This window comes from Euphorbia lathyris, chromosome 4, assembly GCF_963576675.1.
Source record: "Euphorbia lathyris chromosome 4, ddEupLath1.1, whole genome shotgun sequence".
NCBI lineage: Eukaryota > Viridiplantae > Streptophyta > Magnoliopsida > Malpighiales > Euphorbiaceae > Euphorbia > Euphorbia lathyris.
Genome location: NC_088913.1, coordinates 74,841,546 through 74,861,864, shown reverse-complemented (window position 1 = coordinate 74,861,864; position 20,319 = coordinate 74,841,546). Strand labels below are relative to the sequence as shown.

General features: G+C 37.7%; 1 protein-coding gene across 1 annotated transcript; it reads right to left on the bottom strand.

Annotated features, from left to right (window-relative positions):
* Positions 1 to 2,834: 2,834 nt before the first annotated feature.
* Positions 2,835 to 5,961, bottom strand: LOC136227565 (UDP-glycosyltransferase 76F1-like). Its single transcript, XM_066016265.1, has 2 exons — positions 5,410 to 5,961; positions 2,835 to 3,742 (listed from the first exon to the last, which is right to left on the bottom strand). Exons 1-2 carry the CDS (start codon positions 5,885 to 5,887, stop codon positions 2,835 to 2,837), a joined length of 1,386 nt encoding a protein of 461 aa, XP_065872337.1. The 5' UTR covers positions 5,888 to 5,961.
* Between the last annotated feature and the right edge of the window lie 14,358 nt (positions 5,962 to 20,319).

Below are 20,319 nucleotides of genomic sequence, written 5' to 3'. Positions count from 1 at the left end.
CGGCAGGTTTGAATATTGAGAGGGCTGCTGCCCACCTCAGATAATCTCTTTTTGGGTTTGGTTAGTGCTTCTGACTCATCGTTTCTCCCCTATGAATATCATAACCTGGAACTGCTTTGGAGCCGGTGGTAATGAGTTTCACCGGGCTCTCCGCCATTTGATACACACTTCTGATCCTTGTGCTTTGGTTCTTCTTCAGACTCGCTTGCCCGGGTCTCGCTCCCCTGAGCTTTGCAGGAAACTCAAATTCTCTCATTGTGATCTAGTTGAAGCTGAGGGATTTAGTGGTGGTATTTGGCTCTTCTGGCACTCTGATAGAATCTCGTTTAAAATCCTGCATCGGAATCGACAGTTTATACACACGGAATCCACTCTTGTGGGTGGGTTGCTCAATGGTATTTGTTTCAACATCTCTTTTGTTTATGTTCGCCCCTGTTTTACTATGAAAAGGTGTTTTATGGCCGACATGCTTTCCTTGAAGCGTATGATTGGTTCCCCTTGGGTTGTCATGGGGGACTTTAACTGCATCAAGGACATGGAGGAGAAACAGGGCGGATCAATGCATATCCTTAATAGGTGCTCTTTTTTTTTGCTGACTGGATTAATGGTATGGACTTTATTGATTTGGGGTTCACAGGTCCTCGCTTTACTTGGTTTCGAGGCTCGTTGCCTCGCACTCGGATTGCATGCAGGCTTGATCGTGCTCTGTGTAATTCAGCCTGGAGACACATGTTCCCTGAAGCTGTGATCCGCCACCTTGCCCGCAACAAATCTGATCACGCCCCTATCATGCTCAATTTTCAAAGCTCTCGAGCTCCGCCTGTTATCATGCCCTTCAGATTTCTTGCTTCCTGGTTTCAGCACTCCGAATTCCTAAATTTCTTTTCTGAAGTCTGGGATGGTTCTCTCGACATGCAGTCTGCTCTTCTCTCCTTCACTTCTCATGTTCGTGACTGGAACAAAAAGGTGTTTGGGAATATTCTGCATCGCAAGAAAATTATTCATCAAAGGATCGAAGGGGTTCAACGTTGTTTAAGCCAACGGGTTACTAGTGGTCTCTTTCGTTTAGAAAGCAAGCTCTTGAGAGAGTTGAATATCATTCTTGAAGAGGAAGAGATCCTTTGGTATCAAAAGTCTAGAGTCAAGTGGATTCGTTTTGGGGATCGGAACTCTACATTTTTTCACACCTCGACCATCATACGATGTCGTCGAAATAAAATTGACGGTCTCCGAAATGCTAATGGTGTGTGGGTTTGGGATGCCTCTACGCTCCGAAATATGACCCATGATTTCTTTGACAGCTTGTACACTGAGGACTCAGCTTGCCGACCAGCCCTATTGACTGCCCATGTCTTCCCTCATTGGAACAGTGATAATTATAGAAGCCTGCTCCGCCCGTTTGAGATTAGTGAGGTCAAGTCAGCTTTATTTTCCATGGATCCCTTCAAGGCACCGGGTCCGGATGGTTACCAAGCTATTTTCTTTCAGCGTTTATGGGACAAGGTGGGCTCACAGTTGAGCTCAGAGGTTCTTTCAGCCCTTAGCAGTGGGAATGTCAGTGATAGATGGAATGAAACCCTCATTTCCCTTGTCCCTAAAATCCAACATCCTGAATCTCTATCTCAGTTTCGCCCCATCAGTTTGTGCAATGTGACTTACAAGGTTATAACTAAATGCCTTGTTAACCGTCTGAAGCCTCTCCTGCCAAATTTCATCAGGCCCACTCAGAGCAGTTTCATTCCGGGGCGACATATCTCAGATAATATTATCCTTCTCCAGGAAGCTGTGCACTCTATGAGGTGTAAAATGGGTGGGAAAGGCTACATGATTTTGAAGCTTGATTTGGAGAAGGCCTATGACAGAATCAGTCGGGCCTTCCTTCGGGATACCCTTGTTTGTTTTGGTTTACCTGATCTCTAGGTCAAGATCATAATGAATTGTGTCTCTGCCTCGCATATGAATGTTCTTTGGAATGGTGAAAAACTCCCGGGGTTCACCCCCACACGTGGACTCCGGCAGGGAGATCCTCTCTCGCCATACCTCTTTGTGCTTTGCCTTGAGCGGTTTGGGCACCTTATTGCTGATGCAGTGGTTAACAAGAACTGGAATCCTCTTCCCATTTCTCGTCAGGGACCTCACCTATCCCATATCTTCTTCGCCGATGACATTGTTTTGTTGGCTGAAGCTTCCTTAGAGCAGGCTCAGGTCATCAAACACATTTTGGACTGTTTCTGTCAAAGCTCGGGACAACGTGTCAGCGTTACTAAGTCTCGGATTCACTTCTCTGGCAACACGAATGAAACTTGTAGGCGTGTAGTGTGTGATGAGCTAGGGTTCACGGCCACATATAATTTGGGTCTTTATTTGGGGATGCCTATCATTCATAACCGAGTTAATCGTGAAACCTATAAGCAAGTGGTGGATAAGGTGTACTCTAGGTTATCGGGTTGGAGAGCTGCCTGTCTCTTGCGGGGCGTGCAACCCTTGTGAAGTCTGTGACCTCTTCCATTCCTTGTTACTCAATGCAAACTACGTTCCTTCCTTTGAGTATCTGTAATAAGCTTGACTGTCTTAATCGTCAATTTAGTTGGCATATTAAATATCCTTGATATTAAGAAAAATAAGTTTACTGTAACGACTGGGTTCTGAGAGTATGACACCCGGGGTACAAATTTGAACAAACAGCCCAAAAAGATAAAGTGAATCTCACATCTATGAAAAAAAAAAGACCATGACTGAATTATATTAGTAAGATGACTTCTTATATAGCTAGCCGCGTTTTAAACTCATAAAATCCAAAGAATAAATGAACAATACTTATCAAGCTCTTACATTTATTGAGCCTGAAAAACAAAAGAATCTAATGATAAAATATGATCAACCAACTTATTCAACCACTGAAAAGATGATCCATCTTGTTTCCAAGCAAAACAAGCCTTCTCCTTCAACAACATACTTCTCTCTCTAATCTCCTCTCCTTCTTTCTCCACCATTAATCTCTTAATGCAAATCTCTATCTCTTTCCTCTCCAATAACCCTTTCTCCAATTGCAACCCAACTCTCCAAACATCACTAACATATCTAGCATTAATACCTTGATCAGTAAAACAAGGCATACAAATCATAGGAACCCCTTCACATATACTTTCCAATGTAGAATTCCAACCATTATGACTCCAAAATGCACCCACAGAACCATGTCCCAACACTTCTATCTGATTAGCCCATTTTATAATCTTCCCTCTCCCATTCAACTCCTCGACGAACCCGTTCGGCAGCAGCTCGAGCCACTCCTTTCCTTTGACTAACCCGGGCCGAACCACCCACAAGAAGGGTTGGTTACTGTTGGCTAAACCCCAGGCTATTTCTGTGAACTGGTTTCCATTTATTGCTGCTATGCTACCAAAGCTAACATATAGTACTGATTTTGGTGCTTGTTGATTTAGCCAAGATATGTAGGTTTCATCTTGGGATGATGAGATGGTTATTGGAGAGGGGAAATTGAATTTGTGGAATGGGCCAATTGGGTATATTGGTATGGTAAAATCATGGTGAAGGGAGGCTAATGGTTCTTGCTCTAGCTCTTGAAATGTGTTCCAAATTATTCCTGAAGATGTTTTGGTTGCATTGACCATGTTGAGGATTAGTTGATAGAGTGACTCTGATATGCATTTGTTGAATATTGGAAGATCTTTCACTTTCAGTGGTGGAAACTCTATAATTGCCTCTTCAAGTTGAGATTCTGATACACATAGTTCAATAAATGAACAATTAGTTGTTTCCTGCTAGGGATAATAAAATCATTTTTTGGGGGCTTATCTACAGTTAAACTTTTGGGTTGGATAGTTTTTAAATGTGGAATTTTATTAAGGAGCCTTGCTATGAGGGGATGTATTAAAGATAATAATAATAAAAGAAAATTATTACAAACTTTAGATAAAGAAAAGCCATACTTATTCATAAGGTTACCCAAACCACAGACTTCAATAAAGTTTTATCACGGGTTAAAAGTAGGCTTGTAATCGTGTCGAGCTAAGCGAGCTTTGATCCGCTCAAGCTCGGTTCGTTAGAAAATTGACGAGTTCGAGTTCAAAATTATGTTCGTGAGTTGTTCATGAGCAGTTCGTGAGCTTGTTACTTGCGGGCAGTCCTTTAATCCAGTTTCCTTGACATGTCGTACGTTTGATTCTTGTTTCCTTATAATATATGGTGATATTTTGACATATGAACTTGACATGTCGTACGTTTTAAAGTTGATTTACCCAAATAATTAATGAGATTAAAACAAGAAAACAAATCTCTAAACTAAAATTTATCAAGTCTAATTATCAAAATATCATCATATGTCAATAATTATATTAGGTTTCCATCCAAATTGGATTGAAATTTCACCTATTGTGATAGTTCAGCGGCCAAATGATAAAATTTTGGATAGATCAAGCGCCAAATGATAAGATTCCTTGGATCAATCGATGTCCAAATAGTGAGCTTGTTACTTGCGGGCAGTCCTTTAATCCAGTTCATGAACTTCGCTCGCGAACAACTCATTAATTATGTTCATTAATTATATTGATTTATTTTTTTAACACAAAACTGTATAGTTTGAAATCTACAAAACTATAAAGTTTACACAAAACTATGTTATTTTACATTTTCTCCTCCATTAAAATATTATTATTTAAAAAATAATCGAACCAAGCATATTCATGAGCATGTTCATGAACATTAAAATCAAAACTTAATCGTGAGCTTTATTCATGACCTATAATCGAGCCTCACGAGCTTTCGAACCGAATTTCGTTGTGCTCAAACTCGACTCGTTTACAAAATCGAGTCGAACACAATCAAACTTTTATCGAACAGCTCAGCTCATTTATAACCCTAATCAAAAGCACTCACAATCACTAGAGTAGAGTGTATTCATATAAAGAAAGCACTCACACACTCTAGAATAGAGTGTATTCATATTGGTGGTTATTAAAGTTGTTTCTGAGACGATAAAATCACTAAAATAGATTATTTGTGTCAATAAAATCACTAGATACAAATGGAAGGAGCATCTACGTGGTCATGTGACAAAATAACAATTGAAATTTTACCTATACGCAAAAGCCATGTGTCGTTCACGTGGGTGCCATGTAGATGCTCTTTCCAGTTGGATTTCTGATGTCGCTAGTATCAGCATTTGAGTGGAGGAAGTTGTGGATCCGGTTACAGTGACTTTATTGACATAAATGTATTTTAATATATTGAATTTAAGTTTTAGAATAATTTTAATCTCAACCTTAAAAAAATTTAGTATATTTAGATCTAACCTTAAGATTTTATTAGATCTAAGGTTTACCTACTAACCACCTACCCTTCCAATAACGAAGGAGTTAAAGAAATACTACAAGATTATACACATACCTTGTATAGGAATATACCCTTTTTCCCTAAGAAACGGGAAAGCAGAAAACACAAAGAAAGAAGCAGCACCACCAGTCCTCAGCACAAACCTTGGAATCCTAAGTATATCAGCAACACCTCCAGTGAAGTAAAAGATAGCATCTGAAATCAAACAAGCAATAGGCTCTTCAGATTCATCAGACAACAATCTACTCAAACAATCCTCAAAAGGAGAACAACATTTGATATTAAGAAGTATCACAAGAGAAATAGTATCCAATCCAGAAGCCTCAGCCTCAGTTTCAGTAAGTTTTTCATGGAGGAAATGGAAAGTGAAGTGAGGATATTTTGATGGGTCTGGAGAGTTTAAGGTAGTGTGAAGTATGATGATTGAGAAACCTCTGGAATGAAGAATGTTTGCAAGTTCAAACATAGGATTAATATGGCCTTGTAATGGTAATGGAAATAGAACAATTCTCCTTCCCTTTCTTTCCTCCATTTTTGTTGAGTTTTGAGTTTCTTTTTACTTGTAGAATTATGTGTAGAGACTCAAAACTCTATTTTGCCTCTGAAATTGTGAGGATACATAGGATATAGGACTAATCACGTGAAGGCATACCATATGTATAGTTAAATAAATCAAGCTTGTCGTTAATTGAATTGTACTGTACCATATAAAATAATGAAAGGACAATAACACAACTTAATTTATAGTTTCAACACAGTTTCTTGGGTTTCTTACTTCATATATGCAATTGTCCAAATCACACCGCTCGAAATTGCACCTTATCTCTCGTATAATCTAGTTTTTATATACATGGTTAAAAATACAGTAAAAAAATAAAATAAAATGCTAACTATTATGTCTATCACATATCAATTAATCACACACAATTTTTTAATTGGATGTTTTGATCCATTTTGCAATTTATAGCATCTGTATGCGCTTAGAGTGATTAAGCAACAACCGACAAATCAGTAGAATTTTGGATCCCACAAAATATAGATATTGTCATGCAACCGTTTGAACTAAAAGCTCAAGCTATAATTAAAGTCCAATTATATATCTTATATTAATCTCTGACACCTCCACATGTAAATATCTTTTGGGCTTGCAGCGTGCACAACACAGGCTCATCCTGCCATGCATGTGTTTTTTTAATTCCACCAATTAATTAATGAGGTTGTCAGGACTCAAACCATCGACCATTTGGTCCTAGAGTCTCTGATACCATGTAAACAAAGGTCTAACTCACCCCGAAAGGTACCTCAAATGATGAGAATTGTCTCACATATTTAAGGAGTCATATGGTGTTAAACTGAGATTTCAAGGATGAAGAAGAATCCTTTCTCATTGAATTAACAAAAGGATTACAAGTGATATTTATACAGATGAAAAGGATAGAAAGGTAAATAAACAATTACAGCTCATAACTATTGGTACCCCTAAAATTCTTTCCACCAGAATTTGTTAGACAGTTAGGGAACTGTTAAACAGTTAATTTCTAACTGCTAACTTCGTGAATCAACTTTTAACACCCTCACGAAGGCAGTTTGTTCTTCCTGTGCTCATCATCTTGACTTGCAGTAACCTCTTGAAGTTTAACTATACCCATCTTTGAGATCACTGGCACCATTTGATTGTAAGACAAAGGCTTTGTAAATACATCAGCCAATTGGTTTTCAGAATGTACAAAAAGAGTGCATAACAATCCACTTTGTAAATGCTCCCTCACAATGTGACAATCAATGTCCAAATGTTTTGTTCTTTCATGGAACATTGGATTCTCAGCAATGTGAATTGCAGCAACATTATCACAAAACAATGGTATTGGCTTCTTTATATGTAAATCCAACTCCTTTAACAAAAAAGTAATCCATTTTATCTCACATGAAGTTGTTGCCATGGAACTATATTCTGCTTCAGCAGAAGATTTACTAACAGTTGGTTGTTTTTCGCTTTCCAAAAGATTAATGACTCACCCAAGAACACACAATACCCCCAACCGGTCTCCTAGTCTCTTTACATCTAGCCCAATCAGCATCACTATATCCTGACATCTTCATTTCTTGCTCCTTGAAATCATTCTGGCAAAAAGCGCTTAGTTGTAGACTTGTTTGTTTTGGATATAACAATCCCATGTTGGCAGTTCCATTCAAATATTTCAATACATGAATGGCTGCATTGAAATGTATCTTTGTTGGACTTTGAAGAAATTGACTCAACTGGTGAGTTGCATAACTTATATCTGGTCTGGTGAAGCCAAGATATAACAATTTTCCAATTATTCTTCTATACTGATCACAGTTCTCAATGAAAGGACTTTCTGCTGTGAATTTAATTCCTGTGGGTAAAGGGCTTGTAACCTTGTCTGCATCTTGCAATCCAGCTTCAGTCACCATATCCCTGATATATTTTCGTTGAGATAAGATGAAACCCCTTTCAGATCTGTTTAATTCAACCCCCAAAAAGTACTTGGCAACACCTAAATCTTTTATTGTGAAAGCTTTATCCAATGCTTCCTTTACTTCTGAAATAAGTCTCACATATGTGCATGTTAATAATACATCATCCACATACACCACCAGAACTATGAATTCTTCTTTCACTCTCTTAGTGAACATGCAGTAGTCATGGATGGACTTGGTGAATCCCAACTCAATCAATGTGCTAGTGAACTGCTTGTTCCATTGTCTCCCAGCCTATTTCAGGCCATATATGGATTTATGCAATCTACAAACCTCTCCTGGTTTTGCATCATAACCCTCAGGTGGTTGCAAGTAAAGTTCTTCCTCAATGTAACCATGCAAGTATGCATTATTCACATCAATTTGAAATACTTCCCATTGAAAATGAGCAGCCAAAGCAATTATCAATCTAACTGTAACTACTTTAGCAACAGGAGCAAAGCCATCAAGATAATCTATGCCCCATTTCTGGTTATAACCCTTAGCTACTAACCTTGCTTTATATTTGTCCAAACTGCCATCTGGTTATACTTGACCTTCAGCACCCACATGGAAGAAATTGCCTTCTTCCCCTTTGGAAGTGTAGTCATAGTCCAAGTCCCATTCTTCTCTAATGCTTCTAGTTCCAATTTCATGGCTTGAACCCAGTTGAGTCTTTGCTAGCTGCTGCATAGGAACTAGGCTTGGGAATCTTTGATATGCTACTCAGAAATGCAGCATGTTTGTTTGTAAATGCAGGCATTTCCATCTTGATGTGAGTGGTTGCAACATTTGTGATGAAGTCAGAGGTCCAAACTGGAGGCTTGATACTTCTAGTTGATCTTCTCAACACATTGTTTTGTTCATTATCAAGAGACTGAGTATAAGTTTGTGCTTTCTGAATTTCTGATCCTACTGATGCATCATTTGAAGTTTGATCATGGTGAATGACTTTGTCAGGTTCTTCCACAGTCTCCTGGGGCATTTCTTATGACGGTTGATAAGTCTCACAAAAATACACATCACCTGCACAATTAGGTGAAATTGAACTATTCTGTTGTGAACCTGTTAACACAGAAGAAGACTCATTAGTAAAAACAAAGGATGTCTCAACAAAGTGCACATCCCTTGAAACACAAAAGAATGTGTTTTTAGATTATAAAGTTTCCATCCTTTTTGGCCAGTTGAACCTCCCAAATATATGCATTTTGAAGCTCTATCTTCAAGCTTCCCTCTCTTTGTGTCAGTGTTCACTGCATAAGCAATGCAACCAAATACTTTCAACCTCTTTTAATCAGGCTCTCTCTTATATAATACTTCATATGGAGTCTTCCAATTCAGTATTTTTGTAGGATGAACATTAATCAAAGTTGCAGCATGCAACGTTGCTTCTCCCTAGAATTTCTATGACAATCCTCCTTGCTTCAATAAAGCTCTAGCTACAGTGGTCGATCTTCTATGTCTTCTCTCCATAATGCCATTCTGTTGTGGCGTGTGTATGCAACTCCTTTGGTGAACAATCCCCATCTGTTTAAATAATGAGTGTGTATATTGACTAGTGAATTCTGTGTCATTGTCAAATCTTATGGACTTAATACTTGCTTCAAACTGAGTATGCACAAGATTGACAAAATTTTCAATCAATTTAGGCACCTGATCTTTAGACTTAAACAGCACCACCCATAAAGATTTGGAGAAATCATCAACAATAGTTAAGATAAACTTGTCTCCGGTTAAAGAAATTTGCTTATAGGGTCCCCATACATCCATGTGAACTAACTCAAACAACTTTATTGATTTTGATGAACTGTTACAAAAAGGTTGCCTGACTGATTTGCTTCTCAAACATACATCACAATGTTCAAAGTCAGATAATTGCACCTTATTCAAGCCTTGTATGGCTGTTACAAACTTCATACTACTACTAGATAGATGTCCTAATCTTTGATGCCATATGTGCACATCATCAACACACTTATCTTTAGCAATCAAACTACAATCCATTACATTCATGCTACTACTATACTTATTTATCACATGCTTGGTCCAGCAAAACACAGAATTTAGCAAAGAATCTAATGCTAATATTCTGATCTTGTAGCAGTTTTCCTACTGATAGTAAATTATAATGAAATCCAGGTACATATAGCACATTCTTCAATGTGAACTGACTTTCAAGTTCAATATATCCTTTCTTGGATATTGCATGTGATTCTCTTGTAGGCAAAAACATCTGTCTTTGTTGTTTTGACAGTTTAATTACATTGTGCATATAACAGTCATCATAAGACATATGTGTGGTTGCATCAGAATCAATCACCCAAGCAAATTCAGAATTGCTTTTGAGTTTAGACACGTTACTTGCAGAGCTCTTTCCTGCAAATGTAGAAAATTTGTCATGATTCTTACTCCCATATAAAATAGCTTTGTTTCTCAAGGCTTTCTGAATTTCCCTCTGCACTATAGCTTCCACAGGCTCCTTTTCATCGCTGTCAGAATCAGTATCTTCTAGTGGAGAAGAATTCTCTTTGGACATATGAGCTTGCTGCTTGTGATTATTGCGCCTTTTTCCTTTGTACCACTCTGGATAGCCTACTAGTTTGAAGCATTCATTCTTCTCATGGCCAGGTTTCTTGCAATATTTGCAAAATTTATCATCCTTGCCACCACTATCACTTGCTTTCTTACCTCAATATTTGCCTCCTGATTTGCTTCCTTGAGATTTGGATATAGAGGCATTCACAAATTCTTCCTTCACCTCACTTCTGATGCTCCTCTACCTATCAATTCGCATTAACATTGAATAAGCCTTGTTGACTGAATGTAGAGGTTCTGTTATTAGAATTTGCTCACGAACATGATCAAAATCACTATGCAATCTAGATAGAAATTGTATTAACTGCTCCTCTTCTAATTGATCTTGAGCTTGTTTTCACGTCTCTCCACAAATACAACTCAGTAAGGGCTTAATTTCAGCCAACTCATCCCATTTCCTCTTAATTTTGTTGAAAAATTCAACAAGACTCAAGTTTCCTTGAGTTAATCCACTGATCTCGCGCTTTAATTGAAAAATTAAGGGACCGTTACTTTCTCCATATCTCTGTTCAATCTCCTTCCACAAAGAGAAAGAAGATTTTGCAAATAGAAACACATCTGCTAATTCTTTGGTTAGAGAATTGCGAATCCATAAAAAAACCAGATCATCATCCCATTTCCACTTGAAATACTCATTTAAACTTTCATTGGAAGGTCTAGTGTTTTCTTGAACGAATTTTAGCTTGCGTTTGGCACTTAAAGCTAAAATCATTGTTCTCTTCCAAGCGATGAAATTAGTTCCATTAAACACAGTAGAAACTAAAATCATGTGAGGGTTATCAATAATGGTTACCTGTTGTGATTAAGCCATTGTTCCAGAAGTGGTGGAAGAATTGCGAACAGTATTGTGAGAAGAATTGTTGGAGTTACGAACAAGATTGCGAGAAGAATTGTCGGAGTTATCGCCGGAATCCTCTGAATATGAAACAACCGCAGAATTACGCACCGCTTCAGAGTATAGTTTTGATTGTATTTTCTTTGAACGTATTCCGATGAGAAAATGATCAATAATTTCCCAGGCTCTTCTTAGCCTGCTCTGATACCATGTTAAACTGAGCTTTCATGGATGAATAAGATCATTTCTCATCGAATTAACAAAAGGATTACAAGTGATATTTATACAGATAAAAAGGACAGAAAGGTAAATAAACAATTACAACTCATAACTGTTGGTACCCCTATAATCCTTTCCACCAGAATTTATTAGATAGTTAAGGAACCGTTAAACAATTAATTTCTAACTGTTAACTTCGTGAATCTACTTTTAACATATAGCTTCCTCATTTAGCAATATGGGATGTCTAACACGCTCCCCTCACACCCAATTCATTTGGTGCATGATGCTAATATCAGCGGGAGCCACAACATTGAACCATGGCTCTAATACCATACTATGGAACCGTTTGAACTAAAAGTTCAAGATGATAGTTGAGGCCCAATCATATATCTTATATTAATCTCTGACAGACATCATCTATCAACCATGGTAGATAAACATAATTCAATCAAAATAAAGAGAGCTAAATCCCACAAAATATAGGAGAATAGCTATGAGTTAACATAATTTCTTTTGAAATAGCTACTAGAGAATCTTAGTGGCCATTGTGTATTCAAACTCATCAAAACCAATTTAATATCCGAGTTGGCATATTTTTCAAATTTTATGTTTTTTAACGTCTTGTAAATATACAAAGTACATGTTTACTATTTCAAATCATTTGGAAATAATATTGTTGAGTTTCTGTTATAATGTTTGGAAAATGAAAAGGCGTTTGTTTTCGAGTTACTCTTTCCGAAATAATTACAAAAGGAATTGGTTACACTTAACCATTCTTGAGATAATTTGAAAATTCAAAAACAATAATTTACAACTTTAGTTACGCATTACTAAACCAATAAATGTTCTAAAGATTGTTAAGTATAGTAATTTAACTAAAAAACAGCCAAACACTTCTTGGAATTCCTATTTTGTTCAATTTGGCCCTTTTTAGAGCTAAGTTCATCCAAACTAGCTTAAAGGAGTCTCTAAATGAATAATATACCATGAATGTCTATGAATATGTCAGAACCTAAGTTCTGGTAGAAGAATCTTGGCGAGAATAAGAGAGAAGAGAAAATTTAGAAAGAAGAAGATGATCTCATTCATTTAGCATACTAAAATATTACAAGGCATTAGCTTTAAATAGAGAGAAGGTTAGAAAATGGTTACAGGGCTAAAGCTATAATTCTAATACAGCTGGCTAGCCAATAATAGCTCTAAGAGGAAGGGGGGACTTTGCTGGATGAGGTAACACGTATGCTTGAAGAGTATCGGAACTTGTTTACTAAAGAGCTACTGAATGATTTGCCACCATTGAGGGACATCGAGCATCATATTGACTTAGTGCTCAGGGCCATCTTACCCAATTTACCGCACTAAAGGATAAGTCCAAAAGAGAGTGACATCATGCGAGAGAAAGTAGAAGAGCTTGTCAAGATGGGGTATGTAACATCCCCAAAACCCTAACATATGACCAAAACCCTAACATATGAGTCTTCCCACATTCATATATGTTTTCATGATTGAATACATACATTTTAGATTCATCTCATTGTCAGTAGAAGTTTTGTATGCATAAGGCGATTATCGTGCGATTAGTAGGCGATTAGTGTGTCGTTAAGATGTAACGATTGGTTAATTGAGTTAGGACTTAAATGAATGAATGAATGAATTTATATGTCCTAAATTGATTAACTTACACTTTAGGAGGGCTGAATTTGAGGTTTGTGAGCAAGCATGTGTCACCCCAATATTAAGACACAATACACCTCTTCATTTTACAAATGATGTGCACAACTCATTCTTTATCTATTCCAGCCACAATTTCGACCAAAGCTTCAGCAAAACCTTCCTTGTTCATACCCTAAACCTCTCCAAAGAAAACTCTTCCAATTTCTTCCATTTTCGAGTCAAACAAGTCAAGTTAGGAAGCATACTAGGTGATAGACACGAGTTGAAGGTTAGTATGTTGTTTTAGCTTGTTTTCTATGAGTTTGAGATTCTGAAATACCTAGGTATGATCATAGGATTTGTTTTGGATGAGTTGTGATGGAGTTTGTTGAGTTTTGGTGTTGTTTCAAGTGGTTATAGGCTGTCCAAATGAAAGATATGTATCAAGTGCCCTAAACAGAAATCTAGGGTACTGCTTTCAGTCATTTTGGAGCATATTTTTCATATTGATATTCTTCGAATTTGAAGATACATAAAGAATAACATATGTTTCTATATGTGTTATGAAACCCTCTGTAAAATATGGGACTTTAATTCCATATATAGATGAAGAAAACCTAGATGGAACATGACTGCCTCGAAATTGAATGTCATGTGAGGCAGCCATGTTGATGTAGCATTTTGAGGACCTTAGAGTTATAATTTGAGAAAGGTTATTATACAAAAGTGTTCCTAACTACTTGAAGTATATGTCTGTAAAAGGTTTTGTCAATCCATTGTGTTTAGTGTGAGATAGGTTGAGTGCATTATGGTAGATGCAAATCTGGATAGTCTATTTCTTGGCTGGAAACAGGATAGAATCATTTTGCATGCCATATATTGTGTAGAAGTGATATTAAAGTGAATTTTGGATATGTTATACCCATATATGTCTAGTTTCAGTAAGTTCAAGAATCAGGGCATTTGGATTAATATAGAGAAAGTTATGGCAGAATGTGTGCAAGTAGGTCATGTGATGATCTAAGACAAAAGGATTAGATTGCATGAACTTTGTGGAGTTAGTGTCTTGTAAATCATATAGCATTCATTAGTTTATATTTTTATTAAGTTTATGTTAAGGCTAATTGTATAAATGTTATGTGACTTTAGGAGGGCAAGGTGCAACTGAACGCACACCCGATCGTGTTGAATAGATCGAACCAAGAGCGACGGTAAGCATATTGCTTATATATGTGTATGAATGTATTGTGCCTTGTGACTTGCTGAGTGTGAGATGTGGTTGAATCTGATGTGAATGATGTGGATAATGTTTGAGTGTTTGTGATACGTCATGATTGATAAGAAAGTGATATGATTGAGTATGTTGCAGTGTTATGAGTGAATACGGCATGTTGAGCCTTGTGCACATACTGGAATTGAATAATGGTTGGATTATAAATGAAAATGAGCTTGCTTAGATGGATATGTAAAATGGTCCAAGTTGAGAGTGCTATCCGAATATTATGAGCCGGAAGCACATGTGTTGAGATATATGAGTACGTGAGTTGAGTGTAACTCCTCCGTAGCACAGATGATTGTATTCCGAATTTAGTGAGCCGGAATACAGATTGGGCCCAAGGACCATTTTATATATATTGTTTAAGTATAGCAAGGCCTTTCTAAAATAAGTATTAGTATAATAAGTGAAACAAATGAATAAATTCTAACTTGGTACTAATGATATATTTTGCTTTGTGCTCTTTACATTACTTTTGTATATACATATATGCGTAATATGTTTATTGAGTAGGCAGCTCACCCCTTGCCAACAGATTTTACAGGTTAGGTGGAGTTCTTCTTGCTTAAGGTCGCACCAGCAGTGTCAGTCCATTCTCATCTAGGCATTTTGGAGTCTTGTGATGTACTTTTGTTTTGTAAATCCTCTATGCAGGATAATGACTTAAACGTGTATTGTAAATTGTAAATGCTTTCTCTTGTGTATAATATGTAAAGTTTATATGAGATTGAAGTTTATATGATTGAGAATTGAAAGCATGTCTATAACTGATATTGTGTGAGATATCATGTGATCCAAGTGAGGGGGTTACATTTAGTGGTATCAGAGCGGGTCTACTTTCCTAGGGATTAGGTTGTGTATGACTTGTTTTGGATTCCTAGGTTAAGACCACATAATTATATATTCTTATTCTAAAGCATGTTGACATGGTCATGTTTCATGTAGGGTTATGGAGTCTGATGGTGAGAATGGACAATCCGGTAATGTGTCTAGTCATGGTTCAGTTGGTCATGTTCATGAGTCTGGCGGCTCAGAACATATAGGAGCTTCAGGACATGCAGGTTATCCGCAGGGTTATAACTAGTTTGAAGAAATGATGGGAATCTATTTGGCTCAAGGTCAGCCTCAGCCACGTGTTCAAGCTCGTCGAGATGCGCCAGTCTTTGATAAAAATTTTGAAAGGCTTAAAAAGATGGGCGCAACAGAGTTTGAGGTTAGTACAGCTCCTGATATAGCTGATAAATGGTGGGCCAAGATTGAAGATGTACTTGAGAACACAGACTGTCGACTAGATTCAATGGTCAAATATGTTTCTAATCTTTTCACTGATGAAGCTTTAGAATGGTGGAGATCTATAAAAAGGACAAGAATTAGAACTGAAATAACATGAGATATTTTCAAGAAGTTGTTCACTAATAAGTACATTCCAATGATATACAAAGATAGGAAACAAACAGAGTTTTTGACCCTTATGCAGGAGGATATGTCTGTGGCTGAATACGAGCTTAAGTTTAACACTTTAGCCAAATATGCACCTGCAAATGTGGCTACAGAAGAAGCAAAATGTCGTAGGTTTGAACATGGTCTACACCCAGATGTTAGAATTGGGATTCATGCACATGAAACCAGCTTTAGATTGTTAGTAGAATCTGCACTCAGAGCTGAGGAAATTGTGAAAGATAGAGAACAACTTTTTGTAACCAAAAGGGCGAGATTTGATACAGAGGGCCAGTCTAGCAGGCCAACAAAGAGAGGTGGATTCTCAGTTTCTTCTAGAGGCTATTCTCAACAATTTAGAGGTGGTAGTAGTAGTATCCATCGTGGTGGGACTAGATCACGGGGCAGATTTGGAGATGTTTTGAGTAATGCTCCATCCGTTGGTAGTAACAGATTTTCAGGTGGTCGGTTTAATAGTGGGTATAGAAGAGGAGCGATGACAACATCTTTTCTAGCTTGTCAGACATGTGGACGGGTACACAGAGGTGAGTGTTGGGGACCTTCCCTGGTTTGTGGTAGATATGGCCGATCTCACACAGGAGAGTGTTATGGTTCATTTAAGAAGGGTACATGTTTTGAGTGTGGAGAAACAGGCCATTATCATAATGATTGTCCCTTACTAGTTGATAGAGGAGAGAGAGTTCAACCTCAGTCTAATATAAGAGGTGGTGCAGCTGGAGTGGATAGAGGCAGAGGCAGAGGTCGAGGAGGAGGTAGATGGGGTAGACATGATGCTCCTATGGGTGGACAGACACAAAATTTACCACGAAATAGAGCCTTCAATATGACGAGGGGTGAAGCTCAAATAGCACCAGAGGTTATATCCGGTACAATTTCTATCCTTGATACCTTAGCTTTTGTTTTGATTGACCCTGGATCCACTCATTCATACATAACACCTGAGTTTATATTGAAAATAAATGGGACGGTAGAACCATTAGGATATGATGTGGGAGTTATCCTACCAGTTGGGAATAATGTTATTGTAAATCAGGTTCTGAGAGATTGTCCTATAAAAGTGAGGGGAAGTGAGTTCCCTATAGATTTAGTAGTTATGGGGTTTAGAGAATTCGATATTATTTTGGGGATGGATTGGCTATGTAAATATGAAGCTAAAGTTGATTGTTGTTCAAAGGAAGTTGTGTTACATTTTAATTCAGAATCAACTGTGTTATTTGTTGGGGAGAGAAAGGTTGTGCCGTCTTGTTTAATATCTTCAATTCAAGCAATCAGATGGATTAGAAATGGGTGTGAGGCATATTTAGCTCATGTGGACACTAGGGAGGATGGAGGTAAATTGGAGAATATTCCGGTGGTGAGAAATTTTGCAGATGTATTCGTAGATGAACTACTAGGATTACCACCTCATAGGGAGATTGATTTTCCTATTGAGACCATGCCAGGAGTATCTCCTATATCCATTGCTCCATATAGAATGGCTCCAATGGAATTACAAGAATTGAAGAAACAAATAGAAGAACTACTTGAGAAGGGGTTTATACGACCTAGTACTTCACCGTGGGGAGCACCTGTATTATTTGTGAAGAAGAAAGATGGAAGTATGCGATTGTGTATTGATTACAGACAACTGAATAGAATGACAGTGAAAAACAAGTATCCATTGCCTCGGATTGATGATTTGCTAGATCAGCTTAGAGGAGCTCGTCATTTTTCAAAGATTGATCTAAGATCGGGCTATTGGCAGTTGAGAGTTGCAGAAGCTGACATACCTAAAACTGCTTTTCGTACAAGGTATGGTCATTTTGAGTTTCTTGTGATGCCTTTTGGCTTAACTAATGCTCCTGCAGCTTTCATGGCATTAATGAACAAGACTTTTCAGCCATATCTAGATAAGTTTGTTGTGGTGTTCATTGATGATATCCTAGTGTACTCAAGGACTGTGGGTGAGCATGAACAACATTTGAGAATTGTTTTGAAAATTTTACGAGATAATCAGATGTATGCAAAGCTGAGCAAATGTGAATTTTGGATGGATGAAGTTGTATTCCTTGGTCATGTGGTGTCAGGTGAAGGGGTTCAACCCGACCCTTCCAAAATTAAAGCTATTGATGAATGGGAACCGCCAAAGAACGTTACAGAGCTTAGGAGTTTTCTTGGATTAGCTGGTTATTACAGGAGATTTGTAGAGGGTTTTTCTCTGATTGCAGGTCCATTAACTAAATTGCTGAGAAAGGGAGTTGTATTCCAGTGGAATGATAAATGTCACCAAAGCTTTGAGGAACTAAAGAAGAGATTGACTTCTGCACCAGTGTTAGTGTTACCTTCTGAAGGTGGTGGCTTTGTTGTTTATACAGATGCCTCGGGACAAGGTTTGGGATGTGTTCTAATGCAAAATGGGAAAGTCATTGCATATGCTTCTAGGCAACTGAGACCTCATGAGATGAATTACCCCACACACGACTTAGAGTTGGCAGCAGTCATCCATGCATTGAAGGTATGGAGACATTACCTATATGGGGAGACATTTCAGATTCTCACTGATCATAAGAGTTTGAAGTACATCTTTACACAAAAGGAGTTGAACCTAAGACAAAGACGATGGATTGAGCTATTAAAAGATTATGACTGTACAATAGATTACCATCCAGGAAAAGCTAATGTGGTTGCAGATGCTTTGAGTAGAAAGAGTGTTGATATTGTGGCTAGTATGAAGAGTTATAGTTTAAATTCACTAGTGGATGTGCAGTTAGAAGTAAATGAAGTAACAGGTTTGATGGCTACACTACGGGTAAAACCAGATTTGAAAGAAAGGATCCAAGAAGCACAATGGCATGATCCTTATTTACAGAAAATGCGAGATCGTGTACAACAAGGTAAAAGACCTGATATTTCTGTGGAAGATGATGGAACTATGATGATAGGTAGTCGATTATGTGTTCCAGATGTAGCAGATTTACGATCAGAAATTCTACAGGAAGCACATAATTCTCCTTATGCTATGCACCCAGGAATGACAAAGATGTACAGAAATTTGAGACCTTTTTACTGGTGGCCTACAATGAAGAAAGATGTATCTGATTTTGTTTCCAAATGTTTGACATGTCAACAGGTTAAAGCCGAACATCAAGCTCCCGTGGGAAAACTAAAACCTTTAACCATACCAGAGTGGAAATGGGAGAGGATCACTATGGATTTTGTGATGGGATTACCAAGAACAAGGCGTAGACACGATAGTATATGGGTGATAGTGGATAGACTTACGAAATCTGCTCACTTTCTACCGGTTCAACAGACAGACTCGATGGATAAATTGGCTAGACTTTATGTGGAACAAATAGTGAGGTTGCATGGAGTACCTATATCTATTGTTTCAGATCGTGATCCTAGATTCACATCTAGATTTTGGGGCAGTTTACAGCACTCCTTGGGAACAAAATTGCATTTCAGTACAGCTTTTCATCCACAGACAGATGGACAATCAGAAAGAACTATTCACTTAGAGGATATGATGAGAGCTTGTGTTCTTAAATTCCAAGGTGAGTGGGATATACATTTACCTCTTATGGAGTTTGCTTATAATAATGGTTATCATTCGAGTATAGGCATGGCACCTTATGAGGCATTATATGGAAGACCATGTAGAAGCCCTATATGTTGGGATGTTGAAGGAGTGAGGCAATTGGAAGGACCTGAGTTAGTCCAGGAAACTGTTGAGAAGATCAATGTCATAAAGAAGTATTTAAAAGCTGCACAGGAACGTCAGAAAGCCTATGTGGATCAGCACCGAAGGGAGATGGAATATAAAGTTGGAGATAAAGTGTTTTTAAAAATATCCCCATGGAAAGGAATAGTTCGTTTTGGCAGAAGAGGGAAGTTGAATCCAAGATACATCGGGCCTTATGAGATCGTTGAGAGAGTTGGACCATTGGCTTATAGGTTAGCTCTACCACCAAAATTGTCTTTAATACATGATGTATTTCATGTGTCAGTATTAAGAAGATATAGATCAGACCCAAGTCATATGATTCCTGAACCTGAGATTGCAATAGTGAACACAGACTTGACTATTCGTGAGCAACCTTTGGACATTTTGGGACGAGAAATGAAACGACTCAGAAACCGTGAAATTCCAATGGTTAAGGTGAGATGGAGTCATAATCAAACACTTGATGAGGCAACTTGGGAGGTAGAAGAAAATATGAGGACACAATATCCTTACCTATTTGAAGCTTCTGGTAAGTGAATTTCGGGGACGAAATTCTTTAAGGGGGGAAGAACTGTAACATCCCCAAAACCCTAACATATGACCAAAACCCTAACATATGAGTCTTCCCACATTCATATATGTTTTCATGATTGAATACATACATTTTAGATTCATCTCATTGTCAGTAGAAGTTTTGTATGCATAAGGCGATTATCGTGCGATTAGTAGGCGATTAGT

Bases quoted from the DNA above. Each gene is read 5' to 3' on its own strand.
- LOC136227565 (XM_066016265.1), bottom strand. From the start codon at position 5,887: ATGGAGGAAAGAAAGGGAAGGAGAATTGTTCTATTTCCATTACCATTA. The intron at 3,743-5,409 runs GTATGTGTATAA...TATGTGTATCAG, and splicing joins AGGGTATATTCCTATACAAG to AATCTCAACTTGAAGAGGCA.